Here is a 19496-nt window from a genome sequence, read left to right on the forward strand (position 1 = left end):
ATTCATAGATTTGTATGGTATCATAAGCCTTTTTATTCATTTCCTGAGTATTAAAGCAGTTTACTCTAAATTATTGTGAAATTATTGTTAATAGTTGAATAGTAGGTCTTCTGGGGTATTTTGCTTCTGCAGATCTGTCCATGACCCTGATATCACCCTTTTAAATAACACATTACCTAAATGAGCCTTCCGGGCTGCCTTTGGGTACTTCCATAGGGACACAAGCTGGCTTGCCAACAGCAGGGTCAAACCAAATAAATTTTGGTCGGCTATCACTAAATATGATTCATATTTCAGATGCATTGATCTACGTTAGGATTCTGCAGAGCTCTGTGTAAGCAGTCGTATATCTTGCTGTAGTGAGTAATCAAGATTTTGGCTGTTTGTCACAAAAACATGTTTTTTGGCAATTATTTCTTAGAGCCTGCATCACTACTTCGAAGGAACAAACACACTGACGATCATTTTGTAAGCATAAGCATAAGTTCAGAGTAGGAATGAACATCAGTGCACTAGCATTATTGAGCAACGTGTTCATTTATTTGCATCAGTCATCAGAATTTATGACACAAGGTTAATACTCCTAATGCGTGAATATGCGCAGTTTATAGTGCACAGACTGAATGGCAGCGAAGTGTCAGTACAGCTGGTTCTGTGAAGCTGCTGTTGTCAGCACATAACACATTGCAACAGCTGCAGTTCATGGGAGTGAAGAAGTAAAGCCTTGATCCAGGGCAACAGTGGCACAAAACTCAATAATAAACCCAATATAACCACCTCAAAGAAGACACATCCGATTTGTGACTGCTAGTACATCGAGTACTCAAAGTCAGTCCAGTAAAGTCAATGACAAACGCAGCTTAATTCAAAACTGTAAAACCACAGATGAGTTATATGAATTCCAGACAGTGATGTACTGTCCTGAGTACTGCCATACATGAGAAAGTGAGCAGACGCTGCCGGATGTTCTAAACAAGTCCGGGCGGCAGGCCAGTGAGCGTCGGAGTGACCTGATGTCTGACAAAAGCCACACCAACGCAGCATTAATCACTACTTAGCAGTGGGCCTCACTGTCACTGCTTCTGGCTAAACACTTCTGCTAGAGCACAGACAGCCACTGTATTCCAGCTGAATGACTACAAGGAGGATATCATGTGAAACTATCAGCTGTGTAAGTGATGGACATACATTTGAGCCATGTTTAAAAATGCACTAATTTCATTGTTAGGAAACTAAATGTCAAATCAAATGGCATTTATTTTAAACAGAGATTACGTGTTCAAGCAAGATATTTCATAAAAAGTACATTAACAGTTTCAACAAAATGAAAACAAAAGAGTACACTAGATATTGACTTAGTGAATGATAAAAATTTTAACGTTTAAATGTTTTAATATTTGTGTGGTGGCCTGGGAAAACTGTCAGTGTGGCTAAATTCTGTCCAAAAATCAAGTTTTGATCAAACCAGCTTTTCTGTCAGTATGATACTGTACTCTGAAAACTTACTTTAAGAAAAATATATATATTTCACCAAAACGATGAAGAAAAGATCACATTAAGTAAACAAGAAACCAGCTTAACAAACACGCATAAAGATATAAATTGCTAGCTAGCCAAGTGTGTTTCTCCTAAGCATTGAATATTATGCATGTTTATTAATATTATGTTTTGATCAAGTTGTGGGTTACGTGCCGAAGTGAAATGGACGTAATTCTAATTAATTCAGTTAAACAGTATAAATACTGGTAGTCAAAATATTTGTCAGATTATTTGCACACATGCTATTGCTTACACTATAGACATAGCAGTGGACAAAATATTTGAAACGCTCATGTTTGAAATCAAAAAAGGGGAATTTAGCAAACAGCGAAAATCTCCCTGAATTAATCCTCGATTATTTCAGCACTAAGGTAAGACAAACAGTGAACATTTGAGTCAAGAGCAACAATGAGGCTCCCATTTATTCAAATGATTGACATTTACCTCAGGAAACTACGCACACTGACCTGGATGATGCTTTGATTAAAGTGATTCCTCGTTTTCCATCATAAACATGTAATCTTTGATAAAGTGAGCGGTGATGTTATTTTTTACATTTTATTTATTACATGCTAAATTCAATGCAAATTAGATCAATACATAGCAGTTACTTTTATCAGTGTGCTGGTATTCAGTAGAATTTGAATGGAATCTTAAATTATATATATATATATATATATATATATATATATATATATATATATATATATATATATAGTCCTTGTGATTGAGATGCATGTAAACACCAATTTCAGTTCAATAAAGCCTGGCGTTTTCAAAGCAGTATAGACTATTTCAAATTTTCACCATGTGAAAACAGTTTTCCCGGGCCACCACACATTTATTAATACCAAATATCATCTGGGCATAAACAGGTTGTATAACAGTTGTGGAGAAAACTAATAAAGCATTTAATTTTTCCCTAGGCGCCACAGCAAAAAAGGCTGCCCACTGCTCCGGGTGTGTGTTCACGGTGTGTGTACTTGGATGGATTAAATGCAGAGCACAAATTCCGAGTATGGGTCACTATACTTGGCCACACATCACTTCACTTTTTTTTCTTTAATTCATCCACACTGGAACATCAACAACCTGCAACTTTTCACTTTCCATTACACCCATTAGGTACTCTATAAGGTTTAGTTCCAGCCTCAGGACAGGCCATTCCCACACTGATTTTCTTTTTGGTAAATTATTATTCAAAGGTGGCTGACGTGTTTGGAATTACTATCTTGCTGAAAGATCCACTTCTGCCATTTCTTTACAGACTTCATGTTTGCAACCAAAATGCCTTCGTACAAAATAACAAAAAGCCTCTGAATTCATAATCACATCAGTGGAAAAAGGTTCATAGATATCATTGCGCAAAAGAAAAAAGAAATAAAACAGCTCTAGACTTTACAGTATCCACCTCCATGCTTTACAATACCCTTAGTGGCATTTGGTCGGAGGTCTTCTCCAGACTTTATCTACACAAAGAATCCATCATCAGACCCATACAGGTTCAATTTGAACTTGTGTGAAAACAAGACTGTTCTCCATAAGTGCTGTCTTTATGTACATATTATTTGGAAAATTTCACCCTGGCTTTTATGATCTTTAAGCTTATGATAGGTTTTTGGCACATTATGCTCCCTATTTTTGTGGTCTGTGAGCTTAGTTGTATCCGATATCCCTCACTGAACTCAAACAATGCTTGATGCTGTTCCTTACCCGTGTTTTTTTCTTACTTTACCCAGAATTATGCTGTCCAGACTGTTTGTGGTAAACCTCGGTCTGCCTATTCTCAATCACAAGTCCCTCCTCTCTCTCTCTCTCTCTCTCTCTCTCTCTCTCTCTCTCTGTCTGTCTCTTTTTTTAATAATATAGCCGACTGTGGACAATCAGTTTTTTGCTAATCAGAAGAATAGAGTTGCCTTGTTTATTCCAACAGACAATGCTAGAGTGTCACTTTTCATCCATTCTTGGGGTAAACTTTAAACCACTTGTCCCAAACCAATTTATAGAAGACATTTGCAGTAAATTAGCTTCACAGGTGCAGATGATAACATTAATTAGGGGTCTGTTCCAGCATGCGAGTGCTGTGCAATTACTCTAGATTAATTAGTTAAATATGGTAAAATGACTGTTGTTGACCTAATTATATTGTATCTTCTTTTATTTGTGACCCAAACTGCTACTCAACTTCTGGCAATATCATATGTAAAGATCTATGAGGAGGTACATGAAATTGTTTTAGCTAATCCATCAGCTAGCATCATGTTAAGGAAACTAAAAACACACATTGCTCAGGTAAAGTGCCAGTGTTGAACTTAGTGAACTGAAAAGACTATTATGACTAAAGGCAACAAGAAGCAAAGTATAATTTATTGATCATCCTTGAGTGAATTATTTAAATAAACACCTATTGAGTTAGCATAAAATTTAGCTTGTTATTAAAAAAAAGAGCTGAAGTGAAGGGTAGTAGTTGTGTGTGCCCCCTCAATAAAATGGGTACATGGTGCTCTTGGTAAAGATAATAATAGGGTTTTAACAAGCTGCAATTTTAGACCTCACCACAGACAGTATGTACAGGTCATTTAAACTTCATACACTTAGATCACGTCATACTCTAACCTGCTCTTTAGTTGATGTGTCAAAAGCAGGCAGTAAACAAGTAGATACTGAGTGTGTGCTGCTGTGTAAAACTGAACTGTTGGTGCATTGAACACTCAGTTCCTCTCTGCTGCAGCAAGTGGAAGAAATGCAATATAACATCACTTCACATTTGGAGAGGAATAAAATGGAAGGTCCTGCCCAGTCATAAACTAATCAAGCTGTTCTTAATCTAATCAAGCTGTTCTCAGAGGAGTTGGATTGAAGGTTCGAGGGAAATGTCCAAGCAGCATCACAAACCTTGATGGAGCATTCATGAGGAACACCTGGAAAAACTGATTGCACATATGAAGTGAACTATAAAAACAGAGTTTAATTGCTTTTGGGTATTGTTGTTTTCCTCAAAATAAACCTGGTAGTCTTTTACATAGCAGTTGGTGCACTTCTTGTACATTTTCTTTTCTGCTTTCCAGTTTGAACATATGCTATACATTGTAAATAAACTGATGACCAGGAAATGGACCAAGCCAGAAATGAGGCACAGAAAGAACTAGCACAGAAGAAAGCAGAGAGATGAAAAAAGAGAGAAACTGCAGCAATTAAAAACATTTTTCCAAATAGTCAATAGGCAATGCATAAAATACTATATTATAAAATAAAATATATTCCGAATAGCTGAATCCCAAAATGTGCTGTGTCTTAACTGTCACTTTCATGAATGATGACAACCATATTTTTTTCCATCTGTGTGCAGACATCTGTATCTCATGCACTAGACTGAGGTAGATAGTGTTCCCTGTGTTGTTACAGTATTGACTGAAACTTTTTTTGCTTCCTATAGCCAGATAATTATTTTGAATAATTATGCAAATGACAGAAGCACAAGCAGAAGCTTTGGTTAATGTCTGTGTGGAGTTCCATGTCTTCTGGTGGATTCTTCCTTGAGCTTAGTGTTCCCAGGATATGCTCTGGATGCTCTAGATAAGATGAAAGAATGAATGAATAATTATTCATATGCTTATCCGAAAATCCTTATGGCTTTGACCCATTTATACATTGATTAATACATAATGTTAAAACTGATCCAAACAGTTAAACTAGCTACAGTATCCACATGGTCAGGGATCACATCATCCCTTAAGGACTTAATGTTATCTCATTAACAAATGCCCTAAATATTCCACCGTGTTTGGTCTTTTTAATTTGGTATGACAGTTTGTGTTGTTATGTTCATGTCATTTGTGCTGTGAGTGATTAGTGTGAAATGTAAAACTACAGATCCAGGATGGCTTATCTACTGGAGAATAATTAAAAATTTGATCATAAAAAAAAGATCCTAAGGGTTAAAAAGGCCTGCTGAGGGGTCAGGAAAAGGCCAATCATGAAAACAAATGGTAAAAGACATCCCGAATGTTTTGCCTACACTGTGTACTTACTCTATAAAAACAAGAGTCAGTTGAAAATTCACCAATGTCTCAGGGTTTTTTTTTTTTTTTTCCAGCTGAAAAAGGTTAATAAAGGTCCCACAAACATGACCCTACTTCCTGTACAGATGTGGCTCTAAACTGAGTTCTGTTCTTAAAACTTTGTGTCAAAGCCAACAGAAGCTTTGTGCATTCAGACATGTGGTCATGTCTGAATGCCCCTGTGCCACTCGCTGCAGCGGCTGTGATCACACAGCTATGATCTGTCATACCTCAAAAGCACATCTGTAACCACTGGCAGCCGGACTGATCTGGATAAAACCAGAGACACTGCTGGATCTGACAGATCTGAGGGATTATGGGAAAGCCCACTTTTTTTTTTTTTTTTTTTTTTTAAATCTTTCTGCAGTGCTGTGAATTAAGTAACATCTGTTTCTGGGTCTGAGCTGATTTTACAGAGAATCAGACTCTTTCGGATAATGTATATGCTGCAACTGTTCTTTTTCCTGGAAAGTAGATAGAACTCAATGTAATACATACAGTATGTTTAATGAAGAAAAATCCTGCTATCATTGAAGGAATTTATGCATAAGATAGATAAGGAGCAAAAATTTTTCTGTTCTAGATTAGACTTTATAGCTTTCAAGCACCAAAAACTTATTTTTAAAAAGAATATGTGATCTGTGTGATCTTGCTGCAAAAGGAAGAATTTTTTCTGGGGTCCGTGGAATGTAAGCCTAAGTCTGATAGCTGCCTAGAAAGCTGGACAAACAGAGAAGCAGACGGAAATCATCCACTATGCTGGAATGTTCTTGGACAAAGCCCCACTTTTAGGTTAATTCTGGGATTCTGCAATAGTACAAGAGTACAATTACCAAATGTAATGTTGCAAATGTTTTACTGTACATGCTATACTAATGCTAAATGATTAATAAGAGAAATGCCTAAAGCTGAGGTAAGGACCTGAAAAAGAACAATTAAGTTATGTTACTGTACTTAAAAGTGCAATAGTCAATATTATTCACTTCTTCCTTGCACAAATAATGTGGACACATATGTTGAAATGCTAACAAATAATAGTTTAAGCCATTGTCTCAGCACAAGAGTATTACATGGCTGAAAAAAAAAACAGTTTGGAAATCTGCCTTCGGGTCCAGAATGTTTGTTTGTGTTTGGATTAGCCTCTTGTCAGTCAATTTATAGACACGCCCCCAATGCCCCTTCACATCCTCATAAATCACTATGAGGTGAAGTTTGTATGGTTCTAGAGTATATGACTCTTCTTCCAAGCAGTTGAATGTCCAAATGTACTTGAAAATGATGCAATTGCAGTCTTTGCTAATGCTAACTTGCGTTAGCATGCTAACTTTCTGTGCATGGGCGGGAATGGGGGCGGGCTCAAGGAGCAAAAAAATTATTCAAATACTATTCAACTCCACCTATTTAACCATTAGAGTCTTTATTTATTTATTTATTTAAATTTTATCTAAATTGCACATTTAAGTCTGGTTTTAAAGTAGTTGTACTTTGTTTTTCCACCTAATACTTTTGACTTTTACTTTCTGCACTTTTTCAAATGCCACATCATGACATTTTTCTATAATAATACTTTTGTAAAGTCATAAGGTGACTTCTAAACATCAGACAGTTTCAAGGAGTTGATCTAAATTCCTAAAAACATTAAACTTTAACATATGTGACAGTGAGAATGAGACATAACACCCATCACTGTAATCTATCTGTTGCTACACTTTGTATTTATGATGCAGTTTGTATTGTGACAGCTAGCTATTAGCGTTCAGCTAGTTTGTATCTTCAGAGTTATCATGCTAGCAAGAGAAATTAGGAATAAAAGTGTTGTTATTTAGCTGTAGCTAGTGTTTGCCAAAGTGTCTTGGCTCCTTGGTGAAACCAGCACCTAAATCAGTGTGTGATCTGAGGCAGACATCATTTTCTTTTGTGAATAGCTTTTCTACTTTTACTTTCATAGTTAGTATGATAAGTAAACTTACTTATTAAGTAAATTTAAGAGTTTAAACCTTTCCTCTTTAACTTGAGTGAAGAGTTTGAAGCTGTATTTAATGTAAGTAATTGCACCACTTGAGGAAAGAACTTCAGCACTGACGTAAAGTGTTTTTTTTCTAACTAAAAAAAAGGTGCTGCAACAGTAATCTAGTGTAACTATATTAAAATAAAGGTTGGAGAGAAAATATAAATCATGCATGAATAATTATTTTCCTGCATTAACGTCAGTTTTGCTATATGTAATACCTGCGGCTGTTTAATAGACAAGAAAATGTGCTATAGAAAAAATGTGCAGAAACATTTGTGAACCTTTAAAAGTATCAGGGTTTATGTAGGAAATAACAGATCTTTTTCTATTTACAAAATCTCATGTCTCCATTTATCTTACTAACTTAATGTGATATCAGGTTACGTCCTAGGAGTCAGGTGCAGAAACTCAAATAAAGAATTCACCAACATTTCTTAAAACTCTAAACTCTTTACCCAGATTTACTAATTGCTGTAGAAGCAGAAACTGTATAAAAAAGCATTTATTTAAATTTAAATTCTATCGCTATCATTACTATCCTTTGTGTGCTGTAGCATTGTCATCTCAGCACAGTTTACTTCTCATTTTACGATAAACGTGTGATAAATGTGCTTCTGTTTCTCAGGCCAGAATCATTGCAAAGTCTCTGACCTCTGCAAAGTCATTCTGGCATTTCCTCCACGAGCTTTAATGGTTGCATACTGGCAATAGGCAATCACATAAATCTATGTTAGTTATGAGTCATAGTTAAATGCTGTTAAAGTCAACATTAGAATAACTTCCAATACACATCAACAGTCATAAAATGTACACAAAACAGGCTGTCAATCAAAATTTTCTGATAAACACAAACGCTTCCTGCTTGTTAATGTAATAGTTAAATAGTCTGCCACACCTCATTGCTTTACACTGAATAACTTTTAACTTCCCTAGAGTTAGTTCCCTAAAAACCCTCTGTAATGGAGACTTTAATCATAACAATGTGGTAGAACAAGTAGGAACATCCCACTAACTACCCAGCTTAGGAAATAGACAGCTTCTAGGTAATTAGAACTAGAAATAAACTTTGGGGATTGGTCCTTTTTCAAAGGGTCAAATGGTTCAGACTGACTGATCATTTGAACATGACTAATTGCAGGTAATGCAGGAGCTATAATGCAGTCAAGCCTGAAAGAAGCACCTTTCAATACCCCTTTCCTCACTTTACACCTCAAAAAGGAAAAAAAATCCATCTTCAGCATTATGCTGTTATTTCAACAATTATCATTATTTCATTATATCATCTGGACTTACACTGAAAATAACATGAGCCACAATAAGAGCATAAGAGCAGCTAATGTTTTATCACCACCTTGTGTTTGATTTAAGTAACAGACAAACATAAAGAAGACAGTACGAAATTCTACAAAGTACAAGTGTTTATTGAGTATATAAACATTTTTTAGGTATAAAAATTACTTTACAGCTACACAAATCAAAAAATGTAAAGTGTTATCTATATGCCATTAAACAAATTTGCAATAATAATAACAATAATAATGATGATGATGATGATGATGATAATAATAATAATAATAATAATAATAATATCATTCTTATTGGAAAGATTACCATAATTTCCAACATCAAAATCAAATCAGCTCACCAGTGTACAAATGTACATTATCAAAATAAGTGCCATGTTGTCAAAATAATTGCATATTGTCAAAGGAATTTTTATTAAGGTTCTTTCCTTCATTGTGAGTCCCTACAATCTAATGTAATAATAACACAGGATGGCATATAATGACATCTTACTCTTAGCCAATTTATATTATGAATTATATATTATAAATTGATTAATGGTAGGATGTCATTACATGCAAAAAACAATGCTATAGTCATTATGATACTGAAGTTCATTAAAACTGCACATTACTGCATTAGTGCACTGTGTAATTAGGATCAATGTGCAAAATACGGGGCTCATTTCAGCATGATAATCAGCTGTTTGGTTTGAAGGTCACGGTTAGCTGGAAACTCTGAAGACCTCTGATCTGAGGTGAATAAGGTGAAAAAAATTTACAAAAGAGCACCAAATTTAGTCCGAAGGCAACAACTTGTCAGGAAAAAACTCCTGTCCTTGTGATAGTGTCTAAACTGAGATGAAGATTAGCAGAAGAATGATTTAGTGTCATTATGCTGAAATGTTTTACCTGGCTTATCCCTGAACAACAAAGCTAAAAAAGGTCCAGGTCCTCATTGGCTGCAGCCTCGTTCTGTTGGATATACTTTAGGATGTCGTGCTGATCCATTGCCTGGACCACGGCAGGCTGAGGAGGCGCTCGGCCAGACTGTGCCACAGAGGAGGGCTTCTGTGGAATTACTGGCTTGGCTTTCACTGCTGGTTTCGGAGCAACAGCTGGCTTTGGTTGCACTGGTTTACTGATCGCTAGAAGTTTGTCCAAATCCTCCTCCACCCTACGAAAAGGAAAAAGTGAGAAGAGAAATCTTTGAGTAATTTGAAAGAGTAGCTATGAATTCTGGTCCTTGGCCTGCAAATGAATCGTGCTCTCTTTATGTATTTATTTATATAATAAATACCAACAGAAAATGACTACAAGATTAAAATCCAAATTGTCTTGCTTCATAACTCAGTCAGAATTATGTTAGATATAAATCATGTCATATCTTGTAAACACTTTCACATTCACATACAGTAACAGGCTATCAAGCTAGATATGAAAAGATTTATTCAGAAATTGTTTATATGAGTGTCTACACGAGAAATTTGGTATCCTGTAAGTTCGGAAAAAAATGTTTGTATCCTACTCATGCTCCTGAGTGTGTGTAAATTTAAGCAACTAAACTAAAGGTTAACTAAAGTAAACCTCAACTTGATCAACTTCAAATCATTAAATTTGCATAAAATCTGCACTTTCATATGGATTCATATGCGTTATACTGTCAAGCTTACACTGCTTATTTTTATTACGTTTACGGCATTTATCCAGAGCGACTTACAGAAGTTACATCCTCATGCTGGTTCTCTAGGTCAGGGACTAAGAAGACCACCGAGAAAATTTGTGTGAAAACCAAACTGGAATTAACTAAATAATATGGAAAAGAAAGAACGGGAGCCAACACAAACCCTTAAATTAAGACAAATAAAATGAAGCATTCTATTACAACGAAATTACAAAGAAATGGTGCCGTATAAAGAGAGGATAGGCCGGTCTGTCTGTGCATAGTCGTGAGCCGTAACAGAACAACTGATGGAAGATTTAGCACTCACTTATTATTATTATTATTATTATTATTATTATTATGATATATCATTATATCAATATCATTATTGACAGAAATGAGTTAAAATAACTTCCATTTCAGCCTTTACCCTCATTGTTCATTTCAAGTCAAATTAACTCTAACACTTTCAGCCTTTACCCTGATCCTTCATTTCATGCTCTGTCTGTGAACTTGAACTTTTATGGAGTTTTGTGGGGAGTAACGACATGCAAATGAGCTGTGACAACAAACTATTACACACATTTAGAAAGCATATACGTCACTAAGATTTGTGTTTTTCCAGTCAGTAATGCTTTAATGGGTTCATGCCATGTTTCCTCCAAATACCAAACATGGTTAACAGGGTGAAAAAACCACTAAACTTACAGTTCTGTCATCTGTTCCTTTGTAAAAGGTATAGTATCAGCCCAAACTTAGAAGGAAAAAAAAATACTTTTTTGGAGGAATATTGTTTTCTGTTGCAATTTTTGGCCTGTACTCTCAACATTGTAAGTTTTATCCCTGACTACAGGACAAAAAGTGTTGAGCCTGCAGGAAAGTGAAGGAGACAAAAGGACAGACCTAAAGAGATCATCCACATCTTCATCCAGTTTAGTGATAGCAGAGGATTCACTCTTCCGGTAGGCATTAGGGAGCAGCAAAGAGTCTCCAAGAGAAACAGTTCCACCTAAATCCGGGTCCTCAAACAATTTCACATCACCTATAGGTACAGTGAAGGCAAGATGAGATCCATTAAAATACATCAATCTCAACATCTTCTGCACGTTTTCTGTTTGTTTTGAGTGGCTAAGAGGAAATACTGTGCTTTTCTGGTTTTTCAGTCTTGGTATACTTTCACACTTTTTTTTTAAACAGAAAACCCGCTGGTCAAAGATGCTGTTTTGCACTGATATGAAGAAAGTGGCTCCTGCCACGTGCACACAGTAACCATAAGAGTGCTTTACCAGTCCTAGCTAGTATTAGCTACATAACTAGTGTAGCTAGCCATTTAGATTTATCATTAATAAATCTCTGGTGATGAGAAGGTTGTTTGCCTTCAATGTGGCTGTGGAGGCAGAAAATCAAGTTTGACTTGACTATATGCAGCCACAGTTAAAGTGGGACATCTCACTGAGTAATGGTGAATGTCCTAAAAGTGCCAAGTGGTTATTTTTAGTTATATTGCAATGAGGGAATACTGACAGTGAAATATTTTTGATTGAATCTCCTTATATTCACTCACTAATGAAAGTGGCACTCTTATCATTCATGCTTGTTTTTCTCGTTTGCCCTGCATCTTGTGACCTGTTGTGGCTGTGGAGGCAAAAAATGTTCGATGTCAGTCTGTGCTATTTAAAAGTTTCCCATAGGATTACATCTAAAAGTCTGCTGGCAGATGCATCCTAAACATATCTACATTGGATATGCATGTTAATTCATACACTTTTGGTGTAACACAATCCAAAAGCCACTCACTGCTCTTTACCGCAGGCTGAAAAAGCTCCTTGTCTGGATCATCCTCCTCATCAAACAGAGAGAGTTTGGGTTTAGCTGCAGGTTTTGGTGCTGGCTTGGCAGGCTTAGGCTTCTTAGACCTATAAGCATAAAATAACTTTAGAAAGTAGATAGGATAGAGCATGAGGGTATTTTTGTATTTTTTGTATTATTTTGTATCATTTTACTATGACGGAATTTCAATATAACTGACAGGTTACGTGATATAATATTTACATACATGGGCACAATACTGCATAACAGACTTCTTGGAAATGAAAATAAATTAATATTAAATTGGTTCTGTGAAGTCTAAATAAAATGGTATTTCTCATTGTCAACTCACACCCGATCTATTGTGTATTTTTCTTTCCTCTAAACAAGTTTAAGAAGCCTGTTCATCAGAAAATTGATAAACATTGATAAATAACACAAATGACATTTCAGTTACACATATCTTGGCCTTTCTAAGACCTTTCTAAAACCAAAGGCCTACAAAGGCTTGATTTAAACCAGAAGGGTGCTTTGTTAGAAAATGTGGGTGGAGGAGGATGTTTAGAGAGTCACATCAGAGAAACAGCTGCATAACTTTTTAAAAGAAATTACAGACACTACCCAAACATGAGAGATATACGAGTTCCCTTCCAGTAAGTGTGCTTGTGACTCATAGTGACGTAGCAAAAGTTGGCCTTATGAATTTGAGACAAAACATCAGGGCGCCATGTTGCTGGACACAACACTGCTATCTTTCCAGGATGGGTGGTGACCCCTGAATATTCAAATTGCATTTATCAGTAGTGTTATTTTAAAAGTCTAGACGGTCGACAGTTAGTTTTAAACATTATCTGCTCACGTTTTCACACGACTAAATCCAATTGTTTTTCAACCAACCAAACACCAACCGTGCCAGATAGGCAACCATTCGATTCAAAATTAAACAAATAGCCATTTTATTCACTAATAAACACAGGCGAGTGACACCATTCAAGTCAGTGCAGGGCAAAGATGCAGAGAGATAAACATTTGTTTTATTTTAAGAGAAGTCCTGAGAGGGTGCCTCATCGGGTTCTTGAAAATTCTCAGCTGGGATTTATAAAAAGCATTTCCATAACGAGAGATACGGGTGAGAGTTTTCCAAAACATAGCACAAATGACTGACCTTTTATAGTAGCTTTATCTGGAACAGTGCTGAAGAGCGTGTATCGCTGGAAGATGTCCAGTAACATCAAACTGACAAATCAGACTTAATGAAAGGAGCCACTAGCAGATTTTAAAAAAAAAGAAAAAAAAAGGGGGGGATAAAAAAAAAAACCACTTGCTTTAATGAACCTAGGATCACTAAAAAGAGATTTTTGACATTTATTAATGGGGATTCGCTGAAAAATTGACTCTGAAAACTCTCTGTACATGGACATGTTTAAATTTTCGTAGAACAAATTACACTAGTATCAACGTTCAGTGCATTAAAGGCTGTTAAGGCGTCTGGCCTCATGAGTGTGTCAGTTAGCAACAGAACTGAGCCAGTGCACAAATTATAAGGCATTACTGCAAGTCTGGAAAATTCCCACTGCCTTTTAAACACTTACAGTGATTTTATTGTATTTTAAACACGATTAACATATGGCACTAAATAATCATAGTACTTTATATGCAGACACACTAATTGAAGTAGGCCTTTTTCCCCTCAAACATTTATAAATCTATAAAGGGGCTTAACTAACCCTGTCACACAGTTGTCATCAAACCAATGTTTGATGAGAAAAATCCTTAAGACTTCCAAAGACACTGGGAGCAAACACCACTAACAGTACAAATCTTATAAACACAGTGCAGCATAGGGTTGACATGGAATATTATAACTGAAAGGGGCATAATTCTGTACAGAACTATGTAAAGTTCAGGCAATCAATGTGTGCAGTTTTATAAGGAAATGAGCTTTAAGTTTTACTGTGTTGCAGAAGCAGCCACAGTTCTTCTGGAGACTTTGACTGTCACACTCTCTTCTTAATTCTGCAGCAAAACCCAGCAGCCTTCGTTATGTTTTTTGTCTGAAAAGTGTCTCTTATGTAATCTGCTGCTTTCTTTACTGACATACAAACATTTAATTTTGTGCTGGAAAACTAATGTTTGGAAATCTAAAAAAGTTTAATGATAATGTAGAATAATTATATTCATATGAATATGTGTAAAATATTCACTCACACACACACACACACACACACACACACACACACACACACTGTATATAGGGAAGAGGAAGTATAATGAAAAATCGGTCTTTTGGTAAGATAATATGAAGATTTTATGGATTTTTACATCCATCCCAAGTAGCCAAAGAAATAGAAAATTTAGCTTAATATCAAAAATCATTACGGATAATAACAAAATTATGACATAGCTTCCTTGTGTTTTTATTTGTAGCACTGCTGCTAATGTTCTTGCTACATATGAAAGCACCAAATTATAGACTTATTTGTTTTCAAATGCTCTTGAATAATAAATTACATAAAACTTTCTATGGAGTTTTAAAGCAGGATTTATGGTAAGCTTGCAAGAGAATTCAATAAAACAAAGCGTCAGACAAATGCTGTACTGCCCTCTTGTGGACTTATCTGGTGTGTGCAACTTGGACAGTAAACTCCACTTGCTTGTGGGACAATGTGTACTCTCTATAGTTATATTCTTACCTAACACTGCCTAAGGGGTCAAACAATTCCTCTTCCTCTTCTTCCTTCTCCTCAGGTGCCTTTTCTACTTTCACTGGCTTATTCACTCGCTCAGGCTGAGTGGTAGGTGCCTCATCTTTTCCGAAGAAATCCAACCCATCGTCTTCATTTTCGTCCTCCGCTACGTCAGGGGTATTGGAGGCTTTCACATCATGAAGTGCCCCTTTTGCTCCTGTGATATTTAACGCAAATGTGATGACACTAAAGGGTTAAATACAATACATGCAATGCACAGACATCACCAGGTCTCTCACCTAAGAATTCCATTAGCTCTGGACAGGTAGAGAGAGTCGGATGTTTGGAAATAAAGCGGACAAGCTCATCGAAGGCTACTCGCCGTTCGCGGATGTCTGTTTCTCCCACAAAGAGCGCTTTGCGGGGCATGGCAGGCAGATGGATGCTGGGATACTGAGCAGTCAAGCTGGAGTAAAACTCATCGATTTCACTGTACTTCTTTGACACCTAAAGAATTAATAGCAATAATTTTAATTACCATAAAACCTGTAATTATGATGCCACAATTGCTACACATTCATGATTCAAAACAGTTTAGCAGTTTTAATCCAAAAACACACACAGTCAGCTTCTAATGCTTCAACATAACAGAGCCACTGTGTGTGTGTGTGTGTGTGTGTGTGTGTGTTTTTTTTTTTTTCCTTTAATGTGTCATGTATCTATATGTAACAAACCACAGCTAATTTTTATTAGGGACTGCTCATGTACACCCAAACAGGATCAAAACATGATCCCGGCACCCGAAAATATTAGAAGAAAAATAAACCCTTGGCTGTGAAATCAGGTTTAACATCTGATAAGTTTCTCAAGTTCTTTTGCTAGGCCATGAAATCAGCCACTCACCACAAGCTGGACAACATCTCCTGGTTTGTGTTTAGCAGATTTGAAGGGTGCGAGGCGGGTGATCACCACAATCTGGTACTCCACGTGGCCCGTCATCATGGGACCCCGCACCTCCTGATACAGCGGAACCTGCAGGTCAATACCTGTAGCCTCATTCTGCAGAGGCCTAAGAAAGAAAGACAGACAGACAGATAGATAGATAGATAGATAGATAGATAGATAGATAGACTACATGCATGAATACACACTCTTGGGCAAAAAAAGAGCCAAGCAAATTTGCCTAAAATTTTGTATTTTTAATTTAGCAATGATTAAAGTAAAGACTGAAGCAACATGCAACATTAGGTAGCACAGAACAGACTTTTCTTTGAATAGATTTGTTTAAATAATGAAGTGTTTGGGGTAAACTTGCAGCTTTTCTGCATGAACACATGATGAGGGCTGTTCTGTTCAGTTTAATGCCCTCCTACACATGATAGACAGGATGTCACGTGGGTCCCAACATTAACCTGCAGCACTTTGATGGCAGAGAGAACACTGACCCCAGATGTTTTTGCCCCAGATGTTTTTACATGTGTTTGTACAACCATTTCCAGTTCTCTATTTCCTATAAGCAGCGTAATTTAAAGTCACATTCGAGCATAACTTTTAACTTAAACTTTTACACAAGACATGTAAACTTAAAGGAAATTTGTGGAATCAATATGTATAAACCAAACGTTTGTGTACTCAATATAATTATGTCCATGAAAACCACTACCAATCTGCTGAACCATTGTATCTACAAACCCATATATTTTTGGTCTATATAAATCTATATAAACACACATATTTATATTTATATTAGATATTTACTGACTTCTCGATACTGGAAGTCGCTAACCAAATTTCACTGTACTATGCTAATAACGATATACTATTACACTCTGTATCTGTAAATATATACAGGTATATATGTAGAATACTAAAAATAGTAATAAAATAAAAAAAAACGATATATATCTGGCTAGTGTTATTGTTAGTGTACACTTCGTTGCACTTTCGTAGTCAGCCAAACCCCACATTACTAGCCAGCTAACTACAGGAACAGTTCATTAAACTGTAGGAAAAAGTTACCTGCTCGTAACAAGTCCATCTGGCATTACTGAACGGTGTAACGTTACTGGTGAATGTTTCAAATTTATTAAAAAAGCGTCATTATCATTTCCTTCACGCCCTTTGAATAAATCTTGTGACAGGAACGTATACAGGCAGCTATTACCCAGGCGGTAGAAGTGACTAGCTTGTGGCTAAGTCACGGGACTGACTCAGTTTTTCCTCTGAGTTAGCATTCAACTTAGCTAGCAAGCAAACTGTTGATGGATTGACTGGCGAAGCTGTTAATAATAACGCGCTGTAATTCTGTGGAATTAAGGTTAATTTGTATATTTGCTTATGACTCTCTAAAAAAAAATTTACAAAACGCATACTAAATATTACACAGTGAAAAAGGCAACTCGTAGTCGGCAGGATTCGAACCTGCGCGGGGAGACCCCAATGGATTTCTAGTCCATCGCCTTAACCACTCGGCCACGACTACTGACGAGTAACAGTGTCAAAATAAGAGCTTTTTAATCAAACGAACAGAAAGTCTTTTGTCATTTACACAAAAGAGTTTGCGTCTTTCATTTGATTAGACTATTTTTCTTTTCATGTGAAAGGTATATTCAACGGGGACAAATACTGAGAAGTCCTGACGTTTGTCTGCATTTGAAAGCAAATCCGCATGGTGGTGCGCTAGCACTTGAAATAGACTATTTCACAAAGCCCGTTAGTAAAGGCTTGGTCTTGCTTCTTAATATCTGAATCTTAATAATGAAGAAAACGCATCTCTCTTAACTTTACACTGAGGCTGAGCTGAGGTTTGAAACATTACACACACTCAGCTGACAGTTTACTAGGCAGGTGTCATATAGGTTCACATAGCAACACATCCCTGCTGGGAGAAAAAGAAAAAAGCCTCATAGAATTTGTACTGGTTTTAATGGTTATAATGGGAATTGTATTGGTTTTAATGGAAACTGTAATGCTCCCTGTGGGGCTCTACTGGTAATTTGCTGCCTTCTATTCTTAGCATTTTATGTCTAGTGGATACCATTAAGGACCAGTAATGGTAATGGTTTTAATAGTTAGCTGATGGTTTGTAATGGTATTTTTAATGGAAACCATTAGAATTTCTGTGATGGTTTCTGTTGTTTTTTTCAGCAGGAATGGCTACAATTATCATATACAGTTACCCGCAATCACTAACTGTAGCTCATCTGTTTTGTCCATCAGTGACTGGGGTTGGGGATAAGTTTTCAGAGCAGCTCTGACTTTCTGAGATGGTATTCATGCTAGTGTGTGTTGTGCTGCTATAAGTGTATCAGTCACAGCAGTGTTCCTGAGATTTTCTAATTTCAGGCATTTTCATTCATTTGTTCATTTATCTTTAGTAACTGTTTATCTTGGTCAAGGTCATGATGGATCTGGAGCCTATCCCAAGAACACTGTGTGAGGTGAGAATACACACTGGATAGGACACCAATCCATCACAGAGCACCATTCCCACACTCATTAAACACCAACAGGCAATTTAGCATTGGGAATTCACCTACAGGCACGTTTTTTGGAGGTGGGAGGAAACCATAAGACCATAGTTTTGAAACCCACACAGACGCAGGATGAACATGCACAGAAACTCAACGCAGACTCAAGCTCAGAATCAAATCAGGGACCCTAGAGCTATGAGGTGGGTAGCATTAATGCAGGGTCCACGTAAATCCACCAATGTTGTTCTACTAAATTGAGTACTCAACTGTGAATTGTATGCATATCCAATAATCTGTTTAGCTCTAAAATAGAATCACATCTTTTTTGATAAGCAGGTCTTTCTATGAACAGCTTGAAGAAACCTGTTGATCAATTCACCCGTCTTTTATGCTTCATTATGTGTGTCTTACAGTGTCCTCTTTAATATTTGCCATGGGCAGGGTTGTGGCCCACACCAAGGTGAAGCAGATGGCAATATAATAATTTTTACTCTGTTCTTAAGCATTTTGAGTGCTTGGAATATAAGCACTCCTTTAGAGTATTGAGCTGTGCTTTCTAAATATCAAAAGCCAATGCACTGCAAAGAGGTCTTCATTCACCCGTCTCTTCTCTGTGTTTTTTGTAGCAAATGAAGGTGTCTAGGACCTACAAAAGGTTGGCTTATTAGAGAAAATTGATCTCTCTCTAATAATAATGAATTTTAATGAGTCCATAAACACCTCCAGGTTTTTACTGAGCTACATTTTTTTTTTCCATTACATTCCCAGAGATCCAGGTTGTCCTCATTTTTGTTCTCTCACTGCTTACACCAGTGTTTCTCAGCTCCAGTAATGGAGACACACTGCCATGCACAGTTTGAGGTTTTCCCTAATGCTGACACATCAGCTAATAGCTATGTCCTGCATGAGTTGAAGTAGGTGTGGTGAGAGTAAGGTAAACCGAATACTGTTCAGCACAGGATTAGAGTTG

General features: G+C 36.6%; 1 protein-coding gene, 1 long non-coding RNA gene and 1 other non-coding gene across 4 annotated transcripts; 1 reads left to right on the forward strand and 2 right to left on the reverse strand.

Moving 5' to 3' along the window:
* The first annotated feature begins 1019 nt into the window (after positions 1-1019).
* Positions 1020-4560, forward strand: LOC117598278 (uncharacterized). Its single transcript, XR_008302541.1, has 2 exons — positions 1020-1171; positions 2466-4560. It is a non-coding gene; the product is annotated as an uncharacterized LOC117598278 (long non-coding RNA).
* Positions 4561-9039: 4479 nt separating this feature from the next.
* Positions 9040-17476, reverse strand: hs1bp3 (HCLS1 binding protein 3). 2 transcript variants are annotated; one of them, XM_026934413.3, is made up of 8 exons: positions 17073-17476; positions 15957-16122; positions 15353-15560; positions 15060-15270; positions 12355-12473; positions 11461-11599; positions 9807-10071; positions 9040-9647 (listed from the first exon to the last, which is right to left on the reverse strand). In XM_026934413.3, exons 1-7 carry the CDS (start codon positions 17096-17098, stop codon positions 9831-9833), a joined length of 1110 nt encoding a protein of 369 aa, XP_026790214.3. In that variant the 5' UTR covers positions 17099-17476; the 3' UTR covers positions 9040-9647; positions 9807-9830. The 2 variants fall into 2 exon arrangements, with proteins under 2 accessions (XP_026790214.3, XP_026790213.3); XM_026934412.3 differs by having other exon boundaries at positions 9041-10071.
* trnas-aga (transfer RNA serine (anticodon AGA)) lies at positions 17454-17535 on the reverse strand. The gene has a single exon. It is a non-coding gene; the product is annotated as a tRNA-Ser (tRNA).
* Between the last annotated feature and the right edge of the window lie 1961 nt (positions 17536-19496).

The sequence above is a fragment of the Pangasianodon hypophthalmus genome, chromosome 10 (assembly GCF_027358585.1).
Source record: "Pangasianodon hypophthalmus isolate fPanHyp1 chromosome 10, fPanHyp1.pri, whole genome shotgun sequence".
Classification (NCBI taxonomy): domain Eukaryota; kingdom Metazoa; phylum Chordata; class Actinopteri; order Siluriformes; family Pangasiidae; genus Pangasianodon; species Pangasianodon hypophthalmus.